A 27,663-nucleotide genomic window follows, 5' to 3' on the forward strand; every position below is an offset into this window, starting at 1 on the left:
CAGCTAGATGAGGCAAAATTCTACTTTACAGAAGAACACCAACAAATAACACAACAAAACAACAATTATAAAACACTCATCCTACAGCCTCTAAAGAAATTATTGACTCTGGCAAGGATTGTTCTTGGTGTGAAAACCACTTAGGCGTTTGGACATTTGAATGTAGACAAACTCCCAAAACTTTCCTTCAGAAGGGAAAGGTCAGAATGCTACCACCCTAACTCCGCGATCAATCTCAGCATCACTAATGAAACAGAAGCACACGGCATCGCTTACGAGGGGATTCTAGTCAAGAATGTGTAACTTATATCTGTCAAGCTTTTAGAACTGAGGTCTAGTTCGCAGGGAATACAGAAGACAGAGAAATAAGTTAAACAGGAAGCAATCCGACAAACTTAGGAGGTGGGTTATCTCACAGTACAGCTGGTCCAGTTTTTTCAACAAGATGGTACCACAAAGAAAAAGAGAGTCTGCTAGATTAAACAGGGTTCAAAGGCTGTAACAAACAGTTGCAATGTGGGGTCCTCCAGTGAATCTCACTTTAGATGAGCAGACATAAATGACATCTGGGCGACAAAGGGGGACATTTGAATACAGCCAGGGTATTAAATGAGATGAAAAGTACATGTATATACACAGAAAAAAAATCAGAAAAGCTCTCCCTGAGGTGCTAGCAATGCTCAGCTCTGGGCAATAGGAACATGGTAGTTTTATCTTCTTAGTCACATTTATCTAGATATTCTAAGTTTCTACACTGTACATGGATTACTCTTGTAACAACAAAAGGGTCTTTTTAATTTTTTAAAAAAGGGCTTTTAGCAAGACTAACCACAGAGGTGTCCTGAAGAATCAAATGACATAACACATGGAAAGCACAGTGGCTAGAATAAAAGCATTCAATACAAATTAGCAATTTTAAAAAACTGAATAAGAATGAATCCCCTTTAAGTCATTTGTGTGCGTGCTAAATCGCTTCAGCTATGTCTGAGTCTGTGGGACCCTAGGGACCGTAGCCCATCAGGCTCCTCGGTCCATGGGACTCTCCAGGCAAGAACATTGAAGGGGGTTGCCACGTCCTCCTCCAGGGGATCTTTCTGAACCAGGGATTGAACTTGTGTCTCTCTAAGTCTCCTGTGTTGGCAAGCAGCTTCTTTACCACTAGCACCACCTAAGTCATGTAGGACCATGAGTAAGAACTCAAGAACTACAGAGGCATTTCATAACCAGAAAAACACAAACACCCAAAGGTCTACCAGTTGACAACGACCTTTCCCTAAGCCCCCATAATGTTCATTCATTCATTCATTCTCCTTCTCTGTCTCTCTCCCTGGGAAGTCAAAGCAGAGTAAAACAGAGCGTACAGAAACAGTCACAACATCAGCACACAGGTTTACATGGGAAGAGGTGGCACAAACCATCTCTCTGGATTAGGCTGTGGTTATTGTTTTTTGAAGCCAACATTTCTTAGAACTACAGGCTTTATTTCTTATCTGTGTAGGAAGAACGTGTGTTTTAAAAGCATGACATTGCAAATGTAACCAGCTATCAGTTTAAACAAAGGACCCTGCGGTCCAGAGACAGAACTCAGGGTTCAGGGCCTCTGGGGAGGGTCTCTTGTGGGTGTCAAGAGGGTGTGGGGTTCCAAAAGCTGCCCTCTTTCATTAGAGTGCAAAGCCCGAGCTACAGGATGCAGGAGGAACCTGTCACTCCCTGATTACGCTGACTCTTCCTGTCCTAAGGCCCTTGTAATCCCACTGGGCACCGTGTCATCTTGTAATGTCAGCTGTTAAGTCAGGCACGCCGGCTGCAGGGCTAACTTCAGAAATTCAGCAGCACTTTCTGCACCATAATTGAAGCAATTCCCATTCACAGGAAGTGCTCAGAGCAGAAATCAACTGTCCTTGGCAGAAGGGTGGGCATATGAGGGGGTAGGCGACGACAGTGGTGGGGCCAGAGGGCTGTCACTTCCAGGGCCCTAGGGGGAGGAAGCCACACCCCTCGGAAGCCATGTTTTAAACACATTCGGGAGCTCTTACTCTTTCTGCCACTTACTCAATGTATATGACGGTGTCCCAGCCAGCCAAAGACAACACTGCAGCAGACCCTGCACGGCAGCAAACTCAGATAGGTGCCCTCCGCTTAGAAGAACACAGCCAGGGGACTTCCTTGGCCGTCCAGTGGTTAAGGCTCCGCTTCCACTGCACGGGGCAGGGGTTTGATCCCTGGTCAGAGAACTAAGATCCTGAGCGTCACGTAGCGTGGCCAAACCGCCTCCCCGAAAAAACACAGCCAAGTAGGAACTGGATCCTACTTAAGATGCGATGTTCAGAGAGTACCATGTCTGACCTCACCAGCATAGCCAAGTAATTCCCAGCTAGGCCAGAAGAAAGCCTGGTAATTTCTTTTTCAAAGACCCCTCCTAAGTGGTTTTAAATTTGCACCGAGGAGTCAGTACTTAGCTCCTTCCAGATGCTTGAGACCTGGTGTCAGGAGAGCGAGAGATCCAGTGAGAATGTAGTCCAATAAATAGAAAGGAATTCAGCCTCTTGTTTAACAGCGAGATGCAATTCAATCTTTGATCTATACAGACAGGGAGCTGAAAGCTATTCCTGGAGGCCCGAAGAATTAGCTCCAGGTCGAGTGCGCTTCAAGTCCGCTCAACGGCAGGCAGGCCCATTTCCGTCTGTCTCGCTCTCATCCGCATGTCCCTTGCCTGAAGTACTGTCCCCACAGGGCTTCTCCCAGATCCTCCCTCCCTCACCATCTGCCATGGAAAACTGCCAGGAGTCTCAGTGGTCACATTACCAGATTTCTGCTTAAACAGGACTCTGCGACTGTGGGAGTTGACCCCTTGGATCTGGGAGGTCGCCTTCCCGCCACGTATTGCAGCAGGGCAGAAAGTGATATGGGGCTTCTAAACTTCCGATCAAGTTTATCAACCCTGAGCCAAAGGAATTCTCTCGTCGGGAAAGACTTCTAAGATGTCAGTTAACTCTGGGAGTCAGAAAATGGCAATAACAAAACCCCCAAACCTGCTTGTGGCAGTTGAGGAATTTATCAGATTGGTCAGAGCAGCTGTCAAGATACCAGGAACACACACACACAGCTGACTGGTCACAAGCTGTATGGAATTTTATAACCAGGACCAGAAGGGTAGAAAACTGCCAGGTCTCTAGAGAAAACTGAAAAGGTGCAAAACTCATTGCAAAGTAGAATGGGGATAAAGGTGCGGGGAGTGGGGGTGAGGGGGGGGGCGGGATTTAATGCTGCCAACTCCCTAAGCAGGATGAAGGCCCAGTGAGATGCAGGAGGAAAAGGCTCATTGCCGGCCAACAGCTGGACTCGCCTTTAGATTCATTTCAATGTTCTGAGCTTCGAGCATTGCACATTCCAACAACAGGAAAACCAGGCCCAGAAACCGACACACTAGCCCGATAACGACACGGCATGAAGATGCTACTGGGGTCGGCCCCTCCAGCCTGGAACTTGGGGCAGGGGGGTGCAGCCCCAGCTGCTTCTCCTTCATATGAAGCGTCCCAGCCATGTGGGTCCCAGAAGGCTGACGGTTTCTACAGGTCCCGGTCACATAACTGCTGCTTTCAAGGGATATAAGTGGAGGAAATCAACCAGTGGTGACTCATTCAGAACATAATGTGCTTCCATGGTGGTCCAGTCGTTAATGAGTCCACCTGCCAATGCAGGGAACACGGGTTCGGTCCCTGCTCTGGGAAGATTGCCCCTGCCGAGAGGCGGTGGAACAACTCTACTGAGCCCGCGCTCTAGAGCCTGGGAGCTGCGAGGAGAGAAATCCGAGTGCCTTAGAGCCCGCGAGCTGCAACTCCTGAGCCTGTGCGCCTAGAGCCTGTGCTCTGCTACAAGAGAAGCCACCACAACGAGAAGTTGGGCTCCGCAACCAAGAGTAGCCCCTGCTCGCTGCAAGGAGAGAAAACCTGCGTGCAGCAATGAAGACCCAGCCATAAATAAGTAACATACAAAGCCATGGGAAGGGGCTTCCTGGAATCGCACGTTCGAGTACCCAGTGCCCCTCTTGATGCAGCCCTGGGATGCTCGGCAGGGACCTCCCACATCACCTGGCAGCAGCAGACTCTCGACTCTCACTCTCCCCAATCCTCTACCTTCCCTCCACCTGTCCCCATTCTAGTTATCACCCACCTGGTCACTTAAGTGCAAAACCTAAGCATTCCCTCCACTTCCTCACCGTCTCCACTTCCAACCCAGGACAAGCTCAGAACGACCCCACCTCCAGCATGTGTTCCACATGCGTGCGTCTCCTCCACTCCGACTCGTACCACCTCCCCTGCCACCATCACCTTGGCCTGGGTAGCTGCCGTTTCTTCTTGCCACCCTCCCCTCGGTATCCACAGCAACTAGCCTCTCAACACTACTTATCATCCGGCCTCAGGCCCACCTCAGTGCACTTTGCGCTCCACGTGCCTGCCACGAGAGCCCTCTTTTCAGTCTTTGAACATCAGGTGCCTCTTGTGATCTTGGGCACTGCCTAACCGTTCCGTCTACCTGGAAAGTTTGTCCTCTGAAAATGACCAACAGATCCTTGTTGCTTTCTTAGCCCCAGCATCCCAGATCCAACACTGTAAAGTCATCAGAAGTCAAGTCTCCTTCTATCACATCATCTACTCCATTACCTAAAGCCTCTTACCGTTATCTGGTATTTTTCGTGTTTGTTTAATTACTGTGTCTGGTCCCAGGTGAGTCAGGCCTGTCTTTTCACCAGTACATCCCCCGTTCCTGGGACAAGGCTTTCACACTGTGTACATTTCATCACTATGGTTGATTGACTGCCTTCACCCTTCTGATAAATCATGGTCAACCACCCAAGATACTGTGCTCTGTACCGAGGGATGAGAAAGATGTGACAGCCTTCACTGGGAGCAGCTAAAGCTGAAAGGCAAGTGTGGCAACAATCTGGCTGGTCAGACTAGCGTACTTAGTCTTGAAAGGGAGGCATTTTATCTTCACATATTCCCACCAGGCTCTGCTCTCTTTTAGAACAGCATGTGCTTGCTGCAAATTATAAAATGGGTAATGTAATAGTAGGGCTGAGGATGATGGCATCCCTACTGGGTTCAGAAAATGACTCCCCTGGTGGTTCAGATGGTAAAGAACCTGCCTACAGCACAGGAGACCCAGGTTTGATCCCTTGATCGGGAAGATCCCCTGGAGAAGGGCGTGGCTACCCACTCTAGTATTCTTGCCTGGAGAATCCCATGGACAGAGGAGCCTGGTGGGCTAACAAGGCCATGGGGTCAAAAAGAATTGGACACAACTGAGTGACTAACACTCGCACTTGCCTGATACTGGGTTCCAGGCGCTCTGCGTATATTAGTGCTTATCCTCAAAACAACCCTGGCAAAGCAAGTGTTGCAGTCACATTGACACGGCAATGAACAGAAGTGCAGGGGGATTAAGTAACTAGCTGGCCACACAGCAAGGGCAGGGCTTGGCCACGCTTTCGAAGAAACGGACAGTTCACAGTCATTCGGCCACCGCAGCAACAGACAGAAACTGAGTTCACATCTTGGCTCCATAGAAGAGATTCATTCCCCAAAACTGCCTTGTGATGTGACAGACAGAAGAGGGAGAAATGTGACAGTAACAGATTACAGGCCCAGACACTTCACAGCACAGCTTTTAAGAAATCAGCTTGCAGGGAAACCGTGGTACTTTCTTTCTTCCCACGCTTGTAAACACAACTGGAAGACAGGAAGGTTAAACCGTCCGGCAGAGAGCACACGCTGGTCAGGGCAACATCATCAAAGCGTTTCACCAGTCGACTTGCAACATTCACTCTCTCTCTGTGGCACCTACAGCAACAAACACCCCATTTCCAAACCACTAACCTTGTGAGTTCTTCTTGGAGTTGAGTGTGGTCAGGTGGAAAGAATTTCACCACAAACTTGACGACAACATGCTTCGGCCCTAAAAAGGGGGGGAAAAGCAGCAAAGCATTTATGGATTTATCTTGCAAATGCCATTAAAGAAAAAGACACAAGAGGCGATATTATACACCAAATAGTGAGTCTCATTCCAAGCTGCTAACAGGAGTTCCGCTGACATGCAAGTCACTTAATTAGTTGGTTAAGTTTGGTTATTATTCATATTTTCACATTGTGGGGAGACAGATAGCTTTTTTTAATTAAAAATTAATCTTTAATTTAATTTGATTAATTAAAAGTTTTTAATTAAAATTTTAAAAAATTTTTAATTTAAATTAATTAAATTAAATTAATTTTTAATTAAAAAAAAAAACCTCATGGCATGCGGCATCTCAGTTCCCTGACCAGGACTGAACGCAGGCCCACTGCATCGGAAGTGTGGATTTTCAACCACTGGACTGCCAAGGTAGTCCAGATACCTGTTTTTAAAAAATACTGTGACAAGGGTATTACACTGAGGCATCAAACTTTGTCTCTGGAGACTTAAACTATATCCAGATTTTAAAAGCAGACATGTTCTTCAAAAACTTTTCTGTCTGCTTTAGCACAAATATGGGCTTCCCAGATGGCACTAGTGGTAAAGAATCCACCTGCCAATGCAGGAGACACAGGTTTGATCCCTGGGTCAGGAAGATCCCCTGAGGAGGAGGGCATGGCAACCCACTCCAGTATTCTTGCCTGGAGAATCCCACGGACAGAGGAGCCTGGCGGACTATAGTCCATGGGGTCACAGAGAGCGGGACACGACTGAAGCAACTTAGCATGCATGCACATTAGCCCAAATATAGGCTTAGAGAGCTTAAGGAAACATAATGAAAAAGTACATCAGTTATGTAATTTATTATTTCTGTCTCCAAGCCACAGCAGCTAATGTGTTCATTGCTGTTGGTCAAAGCCTTTGTTAAAGGTCTGGTATACCATTTTATTAATAATGCCCAACAAAATTAAGAAGCAGGTCTGGAAGGGGGTGGGCAGGGTGACTGGGAATGAGATAGGGAACTTCACAGAATTAGAATATAAAATCGATGATAAAATAACCATTTGTCACCTGAGTCAGAGTTTATTTTGCTGTATAAGCCACAATGCAAAAGCAATCTTACAGGTTCTGACATTTAGAATAACAGCAATAAGTTTATGTTCTATAAAATACAAGGTATTATGATGAAATCCAAATCTTAACAGAAGTGGTATAAAAGCAGAAAATGCCTTTCTGATCCACCTTTCACTATCACAAAAAATAGATGTTGTGCTATCGTTTCTATGATAACACATTCAAATATAAAGAAAACTAAAATGACGTATCATAAGGTGATGCTAAGTGATTTGTACAAAATGGAAAGAAAACAAGGCCCATGAGCACTGAAGCCAAGAGCAGCCAGGCTTCCTTCCGCTAACCACTCCCCAAATTAACAGAAATCCTCGCCTGTCAATTCCGGCTCACGAAAGAAGAGCAAAATGGAAAAGACAGGAACGTCCAGCTAATTCCGCACAGCAATTTTCACAAACGGGGATTTCAACGAGGCTACTTGGGATCCTTAGACAACCCGAGGCTAGGCAGATGCTGGTACTAAACGGAGAAAGACAGCCTTGTCACACGAGGCGAGTCGCAACCCACGGAGCTGGAAAGCTGAACCTCTGCTCAGCTGCTGACCCAAGCCACAGCCGCGGTCCCGGCTCTGACATCCTTCCACCATTTGCAGTTCCCATCCTGGGTTCCCATCAGGGACCAATGTCATCATTCGAGATGCTACATACGCTCCCTCCAGCCTTCAGGCCTGGGGGCTTTTCTCAGCCCTGTGTCCCGCACACTTAGTCCCTGGCCAGCCGCCCAATAAACGGTGAACAATGGCTGTTTTGTTTTCTGCATTAATAATTGCTTAATTTCAATGACAGAAGATCAACATCAATTTCAATTGCATAAGGGCCCATTTAACACAGTGCGCCTGTTTATTACACTCACATAAACTGCTGTAAGTGGCCTGGTGGGGTTTCTTAATCAGACATAAAACCGACCCCACGAGGTCCTGCGTGTTTCATGCTCAACTAAAGGCACGCAGCCTGGGTACCAGCCTCAGACTCTTGCCTGGTCTTTGGCTGCAGTGAGGCCCCATGTGGGATGAACTGGAGAAGAGAGCTGTCTCTGAACCTGAGCCCCAATCAGAGGGAGGGGCGAGCGGTTTGGTGCTGCTGCACAGTGAGAGGAAGGGGAAATCCAAGTGCATCCTTTTCTAACTTCTCTCCCAGACCTTCCTTAATCTTTTCTTCGACAACTCTGTCTAAATGCAGGCCAGACCTCCTCTGTTATGCTCACCATTCAGACAGACACATTTTGGGGCACCTATTTTTTTCCCCCAAATACCACTTGCACCCTAATTTCACAGGCTTTGAAAAGGCAGCCCAGAAATCCTAATGGCAATTTTATGAATAAATACTTCCACCTCCCTCTGCAAAAGTTGACAATAAAAAACACGAGCACAGACAGAAACCAGCTCAACTGCCCTGGGCCTTAACAGCCAGCTTCAGTCGTTAATCAAAATGACATCTGACTTTTCCAAGCAAGGTTCTGACTACCAAATTGTTATATATTAAAATCGCAGAAGATGCATTTGAATAGCATGTAAATTAGTGGACGACAAAACACAATTGTAGGGCAAAAACAGAGGAGGTGGCTCCAGGGCTCGTCGCCGCAGGGCAGTGGGCGTTTAGACAAGGCTTACATCGGACATCTCTGTTAAACAGGAGGGGCGCATACTTACTTCTAATCTGCTTGACAATAGGTTTCAAGAGATCCAGCCACACCTACAAAGGAAGAAAGCAGACACTGAGACACAAATTCTCAATGATGAAACTTGCAAGTATTTTGAGACTTCACTAGGAGCTGTTCAAATCAAAATAATTTTGAGGGTTTGAGGCTGCCTGTGCCTTTTTTTTTTCTTTTCTCTAGAACGCCGTAACTTATATTTTCTCCCACGTTTATAGAACAGACCCAAATTTGTTAAGAGTATCCCTGAGCTTGAAAACCAAAATCTCTCCTAGACGCAAATAGTTCACATGGCTAAGAATTTTCTATTCTCACTGGTACTTTTATCACAGTTCACAGTTTTATTCAGTAAACATTAATGCATGATTGCATGTCTGGCTATAAATGGAGTAAAATACACACGCTCTTTAGTGAAACAAAATTCACGTATGTAGATGCACCTACAGAACAGCACAGCTTTGAGGGGTACGGAAAGGGAGTATTTATAGAACACACCTCTGCACCAGACGCCATCCATAAACTATTTACCTCTCAAAAGCAAGGCCAGAGGATTCCTGTTACTCAGGAGAGAAATCTGAGACTTGCAGAGGTTCAATAAATATCCCAGGCCCTCAGCTAGAGAGTGTGTCAGGGCTAGGACTGAAATAGGTCTGTCCAACTTCAAAGTCCAGACTCTCTTCACACACAGTCTCCTGAGCATGCAATCTGAACAGCAAAATTTTAAAGAGAGAGAGGGAAACCAGTTGCCTTTCATAATAAAGTATAAGTTGACTCTTGAACTTGTGATCCTGTGAAAGGGTTCTACTGAAGCTCATATTTGCATATACGATAAAAACAAAGTTAATGGGCTTAATGGAAGAGGGGTTTTACAAGTAAATACAAAAAAGAGAAACACTCCTAAAGAACACTATGCAAAAGAATAACAGGGTAACTGATGACAAAAAAATGCCAATTGCTCACATGAAAATGTCTAAGTTTAGAAGTAATTTGCACTATAAGCGCAAGTTTAGTCAATATCATTTCCACCCAGTAAATATGCAACTAGATGTGCCTGCCTGCAGTGCACGTGTGTATTTGATAAACCTGAAGTTGGCAAAAGTGCCAGGAGATGAACACTGGCTTACTTCATTGGTAGATGCATGAATTGGTACCATGTTTCTGGAGACCAATTAGGGAATGATTATCTAAAGCCTAAAAAGTATTTACAAAGATACTCTTTCATCCAGTAACTTGACTTTTGACGAATATTTGAGTGTGGGAAACTGTTTCAGAGGTGAGAAAGTGGGTTATTTCCTCTTTTCTTCTGCCTTTCTACATTACCCATATTACCGTCAATGATCATCGGAATTCTCATAATGAAAAAAGGAAGTAAAAATTTTAAGTGTTTATTTACTTATTCAGGTTAATCTTCCCCATCACCTATTTCAAATAAATATGTTTTCCTAATGAAATTCTCATTTCTACACTCCCCATCCCCAACCAGTCTGTTATGTGAGAAAAATAACAAAGGCGTTACGTTGCCTTAGGATCATCTCCACTGTCATACTTTTAAGACCCAACCTTAAATGAGAGAGAATAACCATTCAAAACAAGGGTCTTGTGAGATGTATTATTTTCCTCTCAAGAATCTTAAAAGATAGCAAAAAATCCTCATTGACAGATGAAGAAATTGAGATTCGGAGCACAGCTGCCCAGGGTTGGGATTTGAACCCTGTTCTTCAAACCCATTTACTCCTTCAACAACACACCACTGTGTCCTTCTGCTGGGTTCTGGGAATGCAATGATAAGAGACCAGTCATGGTCCCTGCTTCATGGAGAGTAGGGTCTAGTGAGAAAGGAACCAAGACTTTCCCAAGAAAAGTAAAGAAATACCCAGGACCAAAGCACTTTGCCAACAGAGGTCCATCTAGTCAAGGCTATGGTTTTTCCAGTAGTCATGTATGGATGTGAGAGTTGGACTATAAAGGAAGCTGAGCGCCGAAGAATTGATGCTTTTGAACTGTGGTGTTGGAGAAGACTCTTGAGAGTCCCTTGGACTGCAAGGAGATCCAATCAGTCCATAAGGAAATCAGTCCTGAATATTCATTGGAAGGACTGATGCTGAAGCTGAAACTCCAATGCTTTGGCCAGCTAACATGAAGAGCTGACTCATTTAAAAAGACCCTGATGCTGGGAAAGATTGAAGGCGGGAGGAGAAGGGAACGACAGAGGATGAGATGGCTGGGTGGCATCAGTGACTCAATGGATATGAGTTTGAGTAAGCTATGGGAGCCGGTGATAGACAGGGAGGCCTGGTGTGCTGCAGTCCATGGGGCCGCAAAGAGTCGGACACGACTGAGTGAACTGAAGACGAAAGAAACCAGGGGGAGTCCCAGATGACTCTGAGCATCAGGACAGAGAGGTCTGACTCAGTTACAGGTGGGGATGAGGCAGGAGGAGGGCTTGCCTGAACGTGACATTGTGCTGAGATCTGAAGGGGATGAGAGAGGTGAGGAGAAGCTATGAAGACCTGCAGTAGAAACCCCTGTGCAGATGGCTCAACATCGTGACGGGAGACCAACATGACTGCAGAACAAGGCTGGTGGGCCAGGAAGGGGCCAGACCCCACGTGAAGGCACTTCACTGTCATCCTGAGAACATGGTGAAGACTTCTATAAGTACAGGGCTGATACGATCAGATCGACACTTTGAAAAGATTAGTCTAGCAATGTGAGAACAGACCGAGGGGTCAGAACGGATGCAGGATGCCTGCTGTATTCGTGCAGGAAAAAAATGAGGGCATTTTGGATCCGGAGGGGAGAAGCAGAGTTGGGGAGAAGACGGCGGACTCAAGAAAAATGTTAAGAGGTAAAATCCAGTGGGACTGACTGATGGGCTAGATGAGGTGGCCGAGCAGCAGACAATAAGCAGAGTGACACTGAGATGTCTGCTGTAGGCGTCTGGATGGAGGCTGGTCCATGCCGAGACAGGCAGCGCTGGAGGAGGGTCAGGACGGAGGGGTTCTAGACACTTTCATGAGGAAGAGAGAGCGTGGGAGCAGTGGGACACACACATCCGAAACTCAGAGAAGCCTGGACAGGAGATCTCCCAACACCTAGTACTCCAGGAGGACAAGGCGGCCTCGTGGAGCCCAGAGGATGAAATCCATGGGCACTGATGACACGTCTGCCAGAGAACGGCCAATGGGAGCAGATGAGGACAGAAGGAACGAAAGGGGAGAGTGGGGTCACGGAAGCCACGGGAACACGGTGTTTCCGGAAGGAGGAAGAGCAAGAACTGCTGGACTATCAGACAAGGCGGGAACTAAAGGATCTGTGGGTCAGTGGACTTGGAGGTGGGTCTGAGAGTTGGGTGGACAGCGAGGAGACAGGAAGGATGAAAGGCCTTTTCAAGAAGCTTGGCTGTGAAGGAAGAGGCCAGAGACTGGGAATGGGGAGGAGAGAGAAGAATCAAACAAAGGTACTGTCTTTTAAATTTTTAATTTTTTTAAATGGGAGGATAACTGCTTTATTGCGTTACAGTGTTGTGTTAGCTTCTCCTGTACTACAACATGAATCAGCTATATGCGTACACACGCACGCACATACACTCACATACATACATGTCCCCTCGCTCCTGGACTTCCCTCCCACCCCCGCCCCATCCCAGCCCTCTTGGTCATCACAGAGCACTGGGCTGAGCTGAGTTCCCTGTATTATACCGCAGCCTCCCATTAGCTGCCTATTTTACACATGGTCGTGTACATACGCCAACGCGTCTCTCACAATTTGTCCCCCTCTCTCCATCCTCTCCGGAGAAGGCGATGGCAACCCACTCCAGTCCTCTTGCCTGGAAAATCCCATGGGCGGAGGAGCCAGGTAGGCTGCAGTCCATGGGGTCGGGAAGAGTCGAACACGACTGAGCAACTTCCCTTTCCCTTTCAGTATTGGAGAAGGCCATGGCAACCCACTCCAGTGTTCTTGCCTGGAGAATCCCAGGGACAGGGGAGCCTGGTGGGCTGCCGTCTATGGGGTCACACAGAGTCGGGCACGACTGAAGCGACTTAGCAGCAGTAGCAGCTCCATCCTCTCTGTGTTCACAAGTCCATTTTCTACGTCTGTGTCTTTATTCCTGCTTTACAAAGGGATTCATCAGGACCATTTTTCTAGATTCCATATCTATGCATCAATATACTATATTTGCTTTTCTCTTTCTGACTTACTTCACCTCTGTAGGCTCTAGGTTCATTAACAAAGGTACTGTTAACTGCTTGTCTCCCATAGGAAAGACCTGCTGTGCCTGGAAAGGGGAGGGTTTGAGAATATGAGCAAGAAGGGATAACCACTACCCTAAGACACCTGAGATGGTGTGAAAAGACAGCTTGAGAACACAGGGCATTTGGGGAGGGAGCAGAAAGTCTAATGGTAGATACATCTGTCTCCACTTCTGCGTCAGGAAGATGAGACAGTTCCTCTGATGCCATCTGTCTACCCCTGTAACATCTGAGGGCTAGAGGATCAAGGCAAATGGAGAAACTCTGACACAGCTGTGTTTGCTGGAGTTGAATTAACTGGAGAATTCTAGAAGGGTTTCCCGTGACGGCTGAGCGCCCACTTACAAGCCTGCCAGCCTGTGCTCTTGTGGCCTCTGGGGCTGCCTCAGGGGAACTGTCTCTGAGCTCATTCACCATCGCCCGTTCTGTTGCAGAATCTGCCTAAACTTCTGCAAACCCACTCAGGACCCAACAGCTATGCTCTGGCGCGGGAGCTGCCAATTTTATGAATTGTTTTGAAACATCTCTCTTCTGTTTTTGGCATTTCTGCGGAATGCATCAAATACAAGCACCCATTTGAGCCAACTGAGCATGTGGTTTTAGAACACAGAGGTCTGGGAACATCAGACTGGCCCGAATGAGGCTGTCGGGTAGAATTCTACAGCGATGACGCTCCAGGGCCTCGGTAACGTCACAGCTAAACCGGCCTCGGTGAGGACACTGGGCCTGCAAGAGCCTCTGTTTACCAACGAGATTGATATTTGCAGGGCTGAGAGAAAACACCTTGCCCATGGAGGACATAAACCACTCTAAATGGAGGAGCTGGAGGCAGCAAGAAGGATATAGGCTTGCTGCTCGACTGGTTACAAGTATTGAAGCCTGATATACAGAGAGGGCTCTGGTGTGCTTAGTTGCTCAGCCGTGTCTGACTCTTTGCGACCCCAGGGACTGCAGCCCACCAGGCTCTTCTGTCCACGGGGATTCTCCAGGCAAGAGTACTGGAGTGGGTTGCCATGCCCTCCTGTAGGAGACCTTCCTGACCTAGGGATTGAACCCAGGTCTCCTGCATGGCAGGTGGATTCTTTACTGTCTGAGCCACCAGGGAAGCCCATGAATACTGGAGTGGATAGCCTAACCCTTCCTCCAGGGGATCTTCCCAACCTAGGAATTGAACCAGGGTCTCCTGCATTGCCAGCTAATTCTTTTATCAGCTGAGCTATCAGGGAAGCCCACACAGAGGGCTACAGGGAAGTATTTGAACTAGACCAGGTCCTGCTAGACAACTCACTTGTTCCTTCAGCCTAAGAAGAAGAGAAGCACGTTCCAGATGAGTAGCAAAGGCAACAAAAGCACCATCTGCCTTTGACTGCCAGAAGATCTCTAGAAGGTCACAATCGTCATCACCCATCTCTAACCTCACCTCCTACAACTTCTGCAACCAAACCACACACCCCTGTGCTCACTAAAATCACGCTGCTGGTCTCCAGAGCACAGCTGGAGATCCACATTACCTGACTGCAGAGAGATGTGGTTAAAATGGATGGGCTTCCAGAAACGCCACACCTGCTCAGGAAGACCTCATGGAAACAAAATACTTCCCCCACTGGGCTTTGAAGGCCTGGAAATTAAGAGTCTGCTCAGGCTGCCATCGCAAAGGACCACAGATGGAGTGGCTTAAACAACAGAGATCTAGTTCCTCCCAGTTCTGGAGGCTGAAGATGACCCAGGTCTGGTCACCCCTGAGGGCTCTCGCACTGACTTGCAGACGACCCCCTTCTGACTGCGTCTTCACCAAGCCCCCGCTCTGTGCACACGGGCCCAGTGTCTCCCGGGTATCTCCTAGTTTCCTCTTCTTAAAATTGATATGGTTCAGACTGGACTAGGGCCCGCTCTAACGTCCTTATGTTAACTTAATTGCCTCTCCAAAGGCCCTGTCTTCAAGAACAGTCACATTCTGAGGTGCTGGGTGTCAGAGCTGCAACATACACATTTCTGGGGTGGGGGGACGTAAGAGAGCCCACAATACCTGTGTTCCACAACTTAATTTCAACACAGCTCTTCAGCCCCATTTTGCCCTGCTTGCCTGCATCTCAGCCAGCCTCCCTGTTTCCCTTTGATCCCCTATTAATGTCACTTTCCTCTTTTGGCATGTGTTTTCTGCCCTGAAATACACTTAGAGAAGAAATGCTTTAATGCCTAGGTTTCAAAGGCAAAGCAAGATGAATCGCTGTCCCCAAAGCCTTTATGTTTTTTTCCTAAACATCTTTTCCCCCTATTGTTTGGTAAGAGGCATTTCAGGTGGGTTTTGTAGGCAACTCAAATATTTGAGGTACTTTTAGAAAGGGTCTTATGAAAAAAGAGTCACTTAGGAACTTCCCTGGCAGTCTATTGGTTAAGAATCCGCACTTCCACTGCAGGGGGCACGAGTTCAATCCCTGGTCAGGGAACTAAGATCGCCTCTATTGTGCAGTGCAGCCAAAAAAAAAAAAAAGTCACTTAACATGACATTAGGCAGAAGGACAGGCAAGAGGTGATTTCCTGATTTCAGTGTGCCAGGCACTGGATAGGTACTTTACACACTTTCGTTTAATATTCACAACAAAATGGTTGACACACGAAGGAAGCCAAGTTCAGAGAGCTTATTTAAGTTGTCCAAGGTCAGACAGCTGGGATTTGACTTCAAATCCATCTGACTCCACACCTGTGCTTTTTCTGCAACATAATATGCTGCTCCTCTAAAAAGACTCAACAGTTCATCCTTCTTTTTCTTAATGTCAAAGCTGCATACAACAGAAATATTTCACCATCAACTATAAGATATACAGGAACCAGATAAAATCTGATACAAAAAATTAACCAGTGTCTAGAACTCACTGCAATAAATTAATCTTCCTGCAGGCTGGCTCCTATAAGAAATGACTTTACTTTGAACTTTTGTTTGTAATAGTTTGCTTGAATGCAATTTTTCATATTGATCTTAATTGGTGGCTCAAATGGTAAAGAATCTGCCTGCAATGCAGGAGACCCAGGTTAAATCCCTGGGTTGGGAAGATCCCCAGGAGAAGGAAATGGCAACCCACTCCAGGACTCTTGCCTGGAGAATTTCATGGACAAAGGAGCCAGGCAGGCTACAGTCCATGGGGTTGCAAAGAGTTGGATATGACTGAGCGACTAACTTTCTTTCTTTTCATATATGGCTATATATATATATGATATTAAATGTGGCTTTCTTTTTAAAAACCTATAAATTTTTAGAGAGTTCTGGTCAAACTAGAATAACAGGAACTAGATTTCTCTTCCTACATGAAACACCAACAACAAAAAGAAAAAACAAGCCATTACATCTGAAGATCTGAACACCAGTGAGAAACTGAGTCATCCCCGAGGAAGAAGAAACTAGAATCACGATGCCGATGACTATACCAGCCTCTGCCTTGAGCACGTCTTCAGGATATGGTGCAGAGAGAACGAATATAGCAGAACCTGGCAAACTCCACGAGCTGAAGAGATGGGGTTGAGCATGCCAGGGATCAAGGCAGAGAGGGTTTGCAGGAAAGTAGGAAGCACGCAGGAGAGGACAGAGTGTTACCAAGAAAGCAGCAGAGGACTCATCAGTGAGTGCTCATGTGGAAAGTAGCCAAGATGCCTCAAAAAATTTAAGAAACAGAACACAGAAGGATTAGAGCTAACAGGCTTGATGCTCACACAAGGCCAGGAATACGACCTATTCACTCTTGATTCATGAACACTGGTTAGAGTACTGAAGGGTCATCGCTAAGGAGTAGGGATAATTCACACACTACACCACTCCTACCTAACAAGAATTAAAAGCCAGTTCTGACCGGACTAAATTATTTCCAAATAACTCACACGCACCTCCCTCCTCCAAACACAGTACCATTCACAGGAATGCAAAATTACCCAGCACTGAAAACAGTAAAATTCACAGTATCTGATATCAAAAAAATCACCAGGCATACAAAGAAGCTGGAAATTATGACACATAACTGGACAAAACAAAAACAATCAAGTCCAACCTAGAAAGGACACAGATGTTAAAATTAGTAAAATAAAAAGGATACGAAGACAGTAAGACTGTATTCTCTATGATCACAAGGTTGAGATATGGAAGATTTTAAGAGGAATCAAACTAAACTTTGAGACGAAGATACATAATGTGACATAAACACACACGTGCACAAGATGAGATTAACACCAGATGAAACATGGCAGAAGAAATACTAGTGAACCAGCAATAGAAGCCATCCAAAATGAAATAGAAAGAAAAACTACCAAAAAATTAAGAGTGTCAGAGAACGATAGAATAACTTTGGGTAGCCTAATACCCATGTAATTGGAGTCCCAAAGGAGAGGAGATGGCAGGGGAGGAGGAAAGAAATGAAAAAATATTCAAGAAATAATGATCAGAAGTTTTCAAAATTTGATGAAAACTATAAACCTACAGATCCAAGAACCTAAGCAAACCCCAAGCATAAGAAACATGAAAAAATCTGTATGAAAGCACAAGCTATTATATGATCAAATTATTCAAAAATAATGATAAAAAGAAAAAAATTTAAATCAGCCAGAGGAAAAGGGATATTACATACAAAGGAGCAAAGATAAAGACAACATTAGCTTTCTTGACAGAAACAATGCAAATGAAAATGCAATAGTAAAAGATTTTTCAACACACTGAAATCATCTTAGAATTTTACACTCAGCAAAATACATCTTTTAAAAAGGAAAGCAAAATAAAAACATTTCCAAACATGAAAGCTCAGAGAATTTATTATCAGCTGAGCCACATAATAAGATATGTTAAAAGAAGCAGGAAAAAAACAATATCAGATAAGAAATCTGTATCTACACAAAGAATGAGGAACACCAAAATGGCAACTTCATGGTTCATATGTTTTAAGAATTTTTAAATTATTTAAGTCTCCATAGAAGGTAACTGACTGGTAATCAAGTATACTTCAATAAAAATATAACTGATCGGTAAACAAAACAATGTAATACAGGTTTCATAACTCATGTAAAAGAAAAACTAACAATAGCAAAAAGGTCAAAAAAGTAGAGAACGGAAGCATGATGCAGGCGTGCTAAGTTGCTTCAGTCGTGTCCAACTCTTTGCAACTCCATGGACTGTAGCCCACCATGCTCCTCTGTCCGTGGGATTCTCCAGGCGACAATACAGGAGCGGCTTGCCATGCCCTCCTCCAGGGGATCTTCCCAACTCAGAGACTGAACCCAGGTCTCCTGCACTGCAGCTGAATGCTTTACCACTGAGCTATGTGAAATGAACCAGTATCACTTGAAGACAGGCTGTAATAAGTTGAAGATGAACATTCTTAACCCTAACACAACCATTCAGGTTACAAATCAAAGAGCTGTAGCTAATAAACCAATAAAAAAAGTAAAATGAAATCAAAATATTCAATTAATCAAAAGGTAGACAGGAAAAAAGGAACAAAGAGGGATATGAAACAGAAAACAAATAGCAAGATGACCCATTTTACGATATCAATAGTTAAGACTAAATGTAAATGGTCTACACATCGATTTACAAGCAAAGATAGTCAGATCTGATAAAAAAGGCAAGATCCAACTCTATGCTGACTATAAGACACACTGCTAATACAAATACACACACAGTTAAAAACAAAAGGATGGGGGAAAAATTATTATGCTAACATTAAAAACTCTAAAAAACTGAAATGGTTAGATTAGTATCAAAGTAGACATTAGACTAAAGAATATCATCAAGAATAAAGAAGGTAATTTCTTAATGGCGGAGAAGTCAATGAATTAAGAGAAAATAAAATCTTAGGTATTTATATGCTTAATAACAGAATTTCAAAATACATGAAACAAAAACTGATCAAACTGCAAGGAGAAAGAGGCAAAAACACAATTATAGTTGGTGATTTTAATACCACTCATTCGATAACTAGTAGAACATATAAGACAGAAATTCAGTAAGGATAGAGATGATTTGAACATCACTATCAACTCACATGGCTCACTGGTAAAGAACATGCCTGCAATTCAGGAGAAGTGGGTTGGATCCCTGTGTCAGGAAGATCCTCTGGAGAAGGAAATGGCAACCCACTCCAGTATTCTTGCCTGGAAAATTCCATGGACAGAGGAGCCTGGTGGGCTACAGTCCATGGGGTCACAAACAGTTGGACATGACTGAGTGACTGAGCACATACATATCAACGGGTATGATCTAACTGACATAGACGGGATACTGCATTCCACCCACCAACATTTACATTCTTTTCAAGTACACATAAAACATTTATCAAAACAAACCACATTTGGGGTCATGAAGGGATATCAATAAATTATTTAAAAGCCTTTCATGTCATACAAACTACATTCCCCAACAAGCAGAGAATTACATTAAAACTCAGTAACAGAAAGAACTGTGGAAAATCCCTATATTTGGAAACAAAATAACATACTTCTAAATAACAAACTTCTGAGTCAAAGGGAAACCAAAAGGAAATTAGAAAGTACTTTAAACTGAAATGAAAGCAAAAACACAATAAATTAAAATTTGTGACATGCTCCTAAAAGCCTCTTAATTTAAAAATAATCTATCGGTATAGAATCATTCTACATGCATGCTATAGATAATTATAGATAATTCACATGAGCAAAATTCTAAAAATTACAGTCTACCACCGAGAGATCATGATTAACACTTTAATGAAATTGTTCTCAGAACTGAGCTTGTATCCTCTGTGATGACCTAAATAGGCACGAAATCTAAAAAAGAGGAATATATATGTATCCTAATAGCTGATTCACTTTGCTGTACAGCAGAAACTAACACATTGTAAAGCAACTATACTCCAATAAAAAGTATAAAAAAGAAAAGAAAAGAATTGAGCTTGTATCGCATTCACCCTAAGAGTTTGTTCAAACGTATACCATGGGGTATAACATATACCTAGAGTTCCTTATCTAGGTGAGGACCTGGGAATCTGCAATACTAAGGTGATACTGAATGCTGTTGCTGCTTGTTGGCCTGGGAAGTGTGATTTAAGACCCACTGACTTCATGTATATCCCTTCTACATCTTCTTCTATGAGCACTGTCCCTGGATACAAACATGTGTACACTTTTTAAAATACCAAATGAGGTCATACTGTTTATAACTTAGTTTTTGCTTTTTAGTCAATGATGTCTATCTTTCCATTTTGTAAACTTTTTCCTCACCAAATACTCACACTACTCAAATTTTTGCATGTGAATAAAGAATATCTTGAATGGTCTAGTGGTTTTCCTTACTTTCTTCAATTTCAGTCTGAATTTGGCAATAAGGAGTTCATGATCTGAGCCACAGTCAACTCCCAGTCTTGTTTTTGCTGACTGTATAGAGCTTCTCCATCTTTGGCTGCAAGGAATATAATCAATCTGATTTCAGTGTTGATCATTTGGTGATGTCCATGTGTAGAGTCTTCTCTTGTGTTGTTGGAAGAGGGTGTTTGCTATGACCAGTGCGTTCTCTATTAGCTTTTGCCCTGCTTCATTCTGTACTCCAAGGCCAAATTTGCCTGTTACTCCAGGTGTTTCTTGACTTCCTACTTTTGCATTCCAGTCCCTTATAATGAAAAGGACATCTTTTTTGAGTGTTAGTTCTAGAAGGTCTTGTAGGTCTTCAAAGAACCGTTCAGCTTCTTCAGCATTACTGCTCGGGCCATAGACTTGGATTACCAAGTGATATTGAATGGTTTGCCCTGGTGGAAGTGAGAAATAGATTTAAGGGACTAGATCTGACAGACAGAGTGCCTGATGAACTATGGACAGAGATTCAGGACATTGTACAGGAGACAGGGAGCAAGAACATCCCCATAGAAAAGAAATGCAAAAAAGCAAAATGGCTGTCTCAGGGGGCCTTACAAATAGCTGTGAAAAGAAGAGAGGCGAAAAGCAAAGGAGAAAAGGAAAGATATACCCATTTGAATGCAGAGTTCCAAAGAATAGCAAGGAGAGATAAGAAAGCCTTCCTCAGCGATCAATGCAAAGAAAGAGAGGAAACAATAGAATGGGAAACTAGAGATCTCTACAAGAAAATTAGAGATACCCAGGGAACATTTCATGCAAAGATGGGCTCAGTAAAGGACAGAAATGGTATGGACCTAACAGAAAAAGACGGAGAAGGCAATGGCACCCCACTCCAGTACTCGTGCCTGGAAAATCCCATGGACGGAGGAGCCTGGTAGGCTGCAGTCCATGGGGTCGCTAAGAGTCAGGCACGACTGAGCGACTTCACTTTCACCTTTCACTTTTATGCATTGGAGAAGGAAATGGCAACCCACTCCAGTATTCTTGCCTGGAGAATCCCAGGGACAGAGGAGCCTAGTGGGCTGCTGTCTATGGGGTCGCACAGAGTCGGACACGACTGAAGCAACTTAGCAGCAGCAGCAACAGAAGAAGAACATATTAAGAAGAGGTGGCAAGAATACACAGAAGAACTGTACAAAAAAGATCTTCACGACCAAGATAATCACGAAGGTGTGATCGCTCACACTCACCTACAGCCGGACATCCTGGAATGTGATGTCAGGTGGGCCTTAGGAAGCGTCACTATGAACAAAGCTAGTGGAGGTGATGGAATTCCATCATATTTCAAATCCTGAAAGATGATGCTGTTAAAGTGCTGCACTCAATATGCCAGCAAATTTGGAAAACTCAGCAGTGGCCACAGGACTAGAAAAGGTCAGTTTTCATTCCAATCCCAAAGAAAGGCACTGCCAAAGAATGCTCAAACTACTGCACAATTGCACTCATCTCACATGCTAGTAAAGTAATGCTCAAAATTCTCCAAGCCAAGTTTCAGCAATACGTGAACCGTGAACTTCCAGATGTTCAAGCTGGTTTTAGAAAAGACAGAGGAACCAGAGATCAAATTGCCAACATCTGCTGGATCATGGAAAAAGCAAGAGAGTTCCAGAAAAACATCTATTTCTGCTTTATTGACTATGCCAAAGCCTTTGACTGTGTGGATCACAATAAACTGTGGAAAATTCTGAAAGAGATGGGAATACCAGACCACCTGACCTGTCTCTTGAGAAACCTGTATGCAGGTCGGGAAGCAACAGTTAGAACCGGACATGGAACAACAGACTGGTTCCAAATAGGAAAAGGAGTTCGTCAAGGCTGTATATTGTCACCCTGCTTATTTAACTTATATGCAGAGTACATCATGAGAAACGCTGGGCTGGATGAAGCACAAGCTGGAACCAAGACTGCCAGGAGAAATATCAATAACCTCAAATATGCAAATGACACCACTCTTAAGGCAGAAAGCAAAGAAGAACTAAAAAGCCTCTTGATGAAAGTGAAAGAGGAGAGGGGAAAAAGTTAGCTTAAAGCTCAACATTCAGAAAACTAAGATCATGGCGTCCAGTCCCATCACTTCATGGCAAATAGATGGGGAAACAGTGGAAACAGTGGCTGACTTTATTTTTCTGGGCTCCAAAATCACTGTGAATGGTGATTGCAGCCATGAAATTAAAAGAAGGTTGCTCCTTAGAAGGAAAGTTATGACCATCTAGAGAGCTTATTAAAAAGCAGAGACATTACTTTGTCAACAAAGTTCCATCTAGTCAAGGCTATGGTTTTTCTAGTAGTCATCTATGGATGTGAAAGTTGGACTATAAAGAAAGCTGAGCGCTGAAGAATTGATTCTTTTGAACTGTGGTGTTGGAGAAGACTCTTGAGAGTCCCTTGGACTGCAAGGAGATCCAACCAGTCCATTCTAAGGGAGATCAGTCCTGGGTGTTCATTGGAAGGACTAATGTTGAAGTTAAAACTCCAATACTTTGGCCACGTGATGCGGAGAGCAGATGCATTTGAAAAGACCCTGATGCTAGAAAAGACTGAGGGCAGGAGAAGGGGACGACAGAGGATGAGATGGCTGGATGGCATCACCGACTTGATGGATGTGAGTTTGAATGAACTCCAGGAGCTGGTGATGGACAGGGAGGCCTGGTGTGCTGCAGTTCATGGGGTTGGAAAGAGCCAGACACGACTGAGCAAATGAACTGAAGGAATGTCCTTACTGTGATTGGAACATCCAATCCAGGACCATGCTTCATATCTGCTTATGTCCATTAAGTCTCTCTTAATCTAGACTCATCCCTTAAAAAAAAAAAAAAAGACTGAAGGAACACATGAATAAAATTTGAACTGAAAAATTGAGAATATACTTATTTACAAGGAAAGCTTTAAATAAAAAGGAATTAAAGATAGATCTGTAAACCAAAATATGAGATGAAATGTATAAAGGTATTTATGCCTTAGTCCATTAAATTCCCTAGGCAGCATTATCCCTATCCCTTAGTCCATTAAATTCCCTAGGCAGATATCCCAGATGTATGAGGAGGGAGCTTACCAGGTGGCGCTAGTGGTAAAGAATCCATCTGCCAATGGACTGGCAGGCAGAAAAGGAGACATAAAAGACACGAGTTCCATCCCTGGGTTGGGAAGATCCCCTGAAGGAGGGCAGAGCAACCCACTCCAGTATTCTTGTCTGGAGAATCCCATGGACAGAGGAGCCTGGCGGGCAGGTCCATAGGGTCAAAAAGAGTCAGACGTGACTGAAGCAACATAGCACTCATGCATGTATGCGAAGGAAAGTTTTGGAAAAAGAACTAAGAATATTATAATGCAATGCCTGGGGCTTCAGAGGACCTTAGCCTGGAGGAAAAATTTAACCTTTGGGAACCTCAACTTTTTAAGAAGGGCTCAGCAGTAGACCTTAGGCATGGTACTCGTAACACATCAACTACTTGGTTTTAACCAATTTAAAATCATTTGTTCAATTTGCATTAGCTTTGAAAAATTCAGTTCAAAGGATTTCACTTGGGCATTGGAGCTACTTAATTGGATATTCCTCCTTTAATCTGTAGTTTGTTTCTTCTGTTTTAATTTTTTTCCTCCATTTTAAAACTAAAATAACATACAAGTGCTTAAAACTACTGAAAACAAATGTAGAGCTTAGTGAATTATTTAATGACACACATCGTTGTATCAACCAAGTCAAGAGACAGAACTCTGTCAGCCAATCACCCATCGCATCCTAAAACCAACCCCCTCCTTCTAAAAGGAACCGATATCTAGATTTTCACAGTAACCCTCTACATTTCTTGATGTTTCACTTCATCAAGTGGTGTATCTCTATACACTAGTGCTTATTCTTCCTTATTTTCAAAAATTTTATGTCCTTCAAGCGTCTTTTCACCTACAGGTTCTTCCTCTACCCCTCTTTTCTTTATAGTAAATCTGTTGATCTGTGGAATTTCCCAGAGTCTGGATTTTGCACGTTGCATATACTCGAGGGTATCATTCGACATGTTCCTCTGTTCTCTGCATTGAGTGCAATTTGGCAGCTGCATCCAGCTGGTCCCTTTGGTAAGGCTATATACATAGTGTGCTGGGAACAACCCGCTTAAGGTGTTATTTTAGATATGACTGTGATACATTTATGCTGCTCATTTTTATGTGGAAACTATTTTCTAACCTTTTAAGAAGAAGGTATGGGTCACAGTAGCTTTCCTAACCTCCCAGAGCTTCCTCTTCTATTGATTTTGGGCCACGTTTTTTTTTTTTTTTTTTTTTAATGATGGCTTGCCTTCTGAGATCCCCTGGCTCTCTTTTCCCTCCTCTATTATTTCTCTCTATTGTCTTTACCTGACTCAATTTCAGCTCCATTCTCCATAGTTTCTCCTAAGTGATGGCCTGTCCTGGAAGATTAATTACTCCAGCTCACTGGAGCTGGACTGCTCCAGCCTCTTCTGAGCTCCCAATTCCCACTGCTCTTCTCAGACTGTTCGCTGTGGTTTCCAGTGGCTCTCTGAGGGTTCCCTTCTTTGGTCCATCGAATGCCCTAGTGGCCCCCTCTATCTCCTCCCATACAGGCCCTGCTATAGCACACAAGACCTTGTGTCTGACTGATGCTTTATTTCTGGTTACTTGTACTTTGGGGTCTTGGACTTACACTTTGACACCCAGCTTTGCCATAAATGTGGTTCATGGGTGTTTTGATTTTGCCGAGTAGCAGTTTCTATGCGGGACCTTGGGTTTGTGAAGATCCAAAAACTATGATTCCACTTCCATCTTCTCAAGACTATCCATTTTAGAAAGCTATTTCCCTGTATTTTTTTTTTTTTTAACCAAACTAAGATGAGGGTCTTCATTACTCACATACTGTGGGGTGAGGAGATGACTGCCACTGAAAAGAGGGTTTGTTACTCATGGTCTCCAGGAGGAGGAGACACGTCACAGCATGCAGGGCCACGTAGGGAAGCACCAGGGGCGGAAGCAGAAAGGGCAAGGACCGAGCATGCGCAGGAGGCATTACCGTGGCTTCCATGGGGAAAGGCAAGCTAAGTCAGGGTGAGGAGCTGGAGTCCTCGTAGTGGGCTCTTTGGGTGTCCGGCCATCTCTAGGTGTCTAATACCTGGAATAATTATGGGAAACAAATTCTGTGTTCTGAAGCCTAAGAGCCAGACAGAAGAAGGGGTTTGGGCTCTGGATTCATTCACTTGCATGTTGGAGGTGTGCTGGCAGGGGAACCATTTGCCATCTCTAAGAACTGGCCTGCTCTGGGAAGGGCAGTCTTTTCTCGTTCAGCGAGGCCCCAGATGCTGAAGCATCAAGAACATAGAAAATACTGAAGGAAAAAAAAAATCAGTGGTTCTTAGGGGCTCAGAGGGAAGAGAGGGCTCAACACACAGAGTAGAGGGGATTTTTAGGGCAGTGAACTCTTCTTTATGGTATTGTAAGGATGGATAAATGTCATTATACATTTGTCAAAACCTACAGAAGGTACAACATGAACCCTAATGTGAACCTGGAACTGTAATAATAATGTATTATCACACTAATAATGTAAGATGTTAGTAAGAGGGGACACGGTGTATGGAGAGACAGCACGGGGGACCACTCTTGACTTTCTGCTCAATTTTTCTGTAAACATAGAGCTTTTCTAAAAAAATGAAGCCTATTAAATAAAACACAAAGTGATAACAAACAAAATCCTCAGATAGCTTTCTTCCAGTCTAAGAAATGGAAGATTATCCATAGCTGTATTTTTCCAGCAAGTCGCCCTTCCCCAGATTCTCTACTGGAGGTAAGCTTTGCCTCCTCTGGGACCTGCCTGTCACCACAGCCACAGCCAGTCAGATCAAACCACAGGGCTGCTCTGTGTGGTCACTGGGCTGCTCTACCACCCCACCTCTGCTGGCTTCCCAAACTTTCATCTGTCTTAAGCCTGCAATGTTCTTTATCCTTTACTCCTCGCATGTTTTGTAAGGAGCCGCTCCTGGTCTCAGATGTCCGTAGGGCCCCAGGAAGAAGCAAGGTCACAGGCTACAACTAAGCAGGGATGAAGGACATCTGCCCAACCCTAGAAGAGCTGGACAAGGAGCAGGAAGTGATGCTGTTATCCCAAGAAGCTGTGCTCTCTGACCTCAAGCCCTAGAAAGCATGCTTGCTGCTATGGACTGAATTGTGTCCTTCAAATCCCTGTGTTGAAGCCCTAACCCCCCAAAGTGGCTGTATCTAGAGATGGGGGTCTTTAGAAGGTCATTAAGAATGTGGCTCTATCTAAAGATGGGGGTCTTTAGATAGTAATTAAGGTTTAATGAGGTCATACAGGTGAGGCTCTGATCTATTAGGATTGTAGCCTTGTAGGAAGAGAAAGAGAGATTTCTGTCTTTGCTCGGCTTGAGGACACAGTGAAAAGGTGGCCCTTGACAAGCCAGAAACAGAGTCCTCACAAGAATCTGACCATGCTGATACCTTGATCTCAGACTCTAATACTTAGAGAAATGAAATGTCTGTTGTTCAAGCCTTCCAGTCTTTGGTATTCTGTTATGGCAGCCTGAGCTAGGACACCTGCCAATGGCAAAACTGTTTCCTGGCATAAAGGAGATGATAAAGTGAATGAAAGATTCTTCCTGAGCTTTGAAAGTGAAAGTCGCTCAGTCGTGTCTGACTCTTTGCGACCCCATGGACTGTACAGTCCACGGAATTCTCCAGGCCAGAATACTGGAGTGGGTAGCCTTTCCCTTCTCCAGGGGATCTTCCCAACCCAGGGATCAAACCCAGGTCTCCCACACTGCAGGTGGATTCTTTACCAGCTGAGCCACAAGGGAAGCTCAAGAATACTGGAGTGGGTAGCCTGTCCTGTCTCCAGCGGATCTTCCCGACCCAGGAATTGAACCAGGGTCTCCTGCACTGAGGGCGGATTCTTTACCAAATGAGCCATCAGGTAAGCCCAAGCTTTACCAGTATTTATTTATACAAAACTGGGAATTTTTTATCAGGTCTCTGAGCATCATCACTTTCATGAAAGATGGGTGAGCCAGCCACACCGGTTTCTGAGCTAGAATGTAAGAAGAAAATCCAATAGATATCTGAGTGTCTTGCTATGACAGAAATTCTGCTGGGCTCATTATTATAAAGCATCTGAAGAATTCCCATGATAACCTTGTAAAATAGTCATTTATTAATCCCAGTTTTCAGATAAAGCACAAAAATCAAAGACATTCAGAATCTACCCAGCTGCTAAATGACAAAGCAAAGGTTTAAACAGATTTACAGGCTGTAACACAGAGCTGTTCACACTCTCCCCAGTAACCACAGGATA

The 27,663-nt window shown here is 44.3% G+C and overlaps 1 protein-coding gene across 2 annotated transcripts in view; it reads right to left on the bottom strand.

The window, feature by feature from the left end:
* The window catches only part of FARP1 (FERM, ARH/RhoGEF and pleckstrin domain protein 1), a 314,477-nt gene that overhangs the window by 73,314 nt on the left and 213,500 nt on the right, over positions 1-27,663 (bottom strand). For both annotated transcript variants that reach the window (XM_070380802.1, XM_070380803.1), the window contains 2 exons: positions 8,732-8,774; positions 5,880-5,958 (listed from right to left, as the gene is read on the bottom strand). In XM_070380802.1, coding sequence (XP_070236903.1) covers positions 5,880-5,958; positions 8,732-8,774 — 122 coding nt within the window. The remainder of the gene's footprint in view (positions 1-5,879; positions 5,959-8,731; positions 8,775-27,663) is intronic.

This window comes from Bos mutus, chromosome 12 (assembly GCF_027580195.1).
Source record: "Bos mutus isolate GX-2022 chromosome 12, NWIPB_WYAK_1.1, whole genome shotgun sequence".
In the NCBI taxonomy this organism is placed as follows: domain Eukaryota; kingdom Metazoa; phylum Chordata; class Mammalia; order Artiodactyla; family Bovidae; genus Bos; species Bos mutus.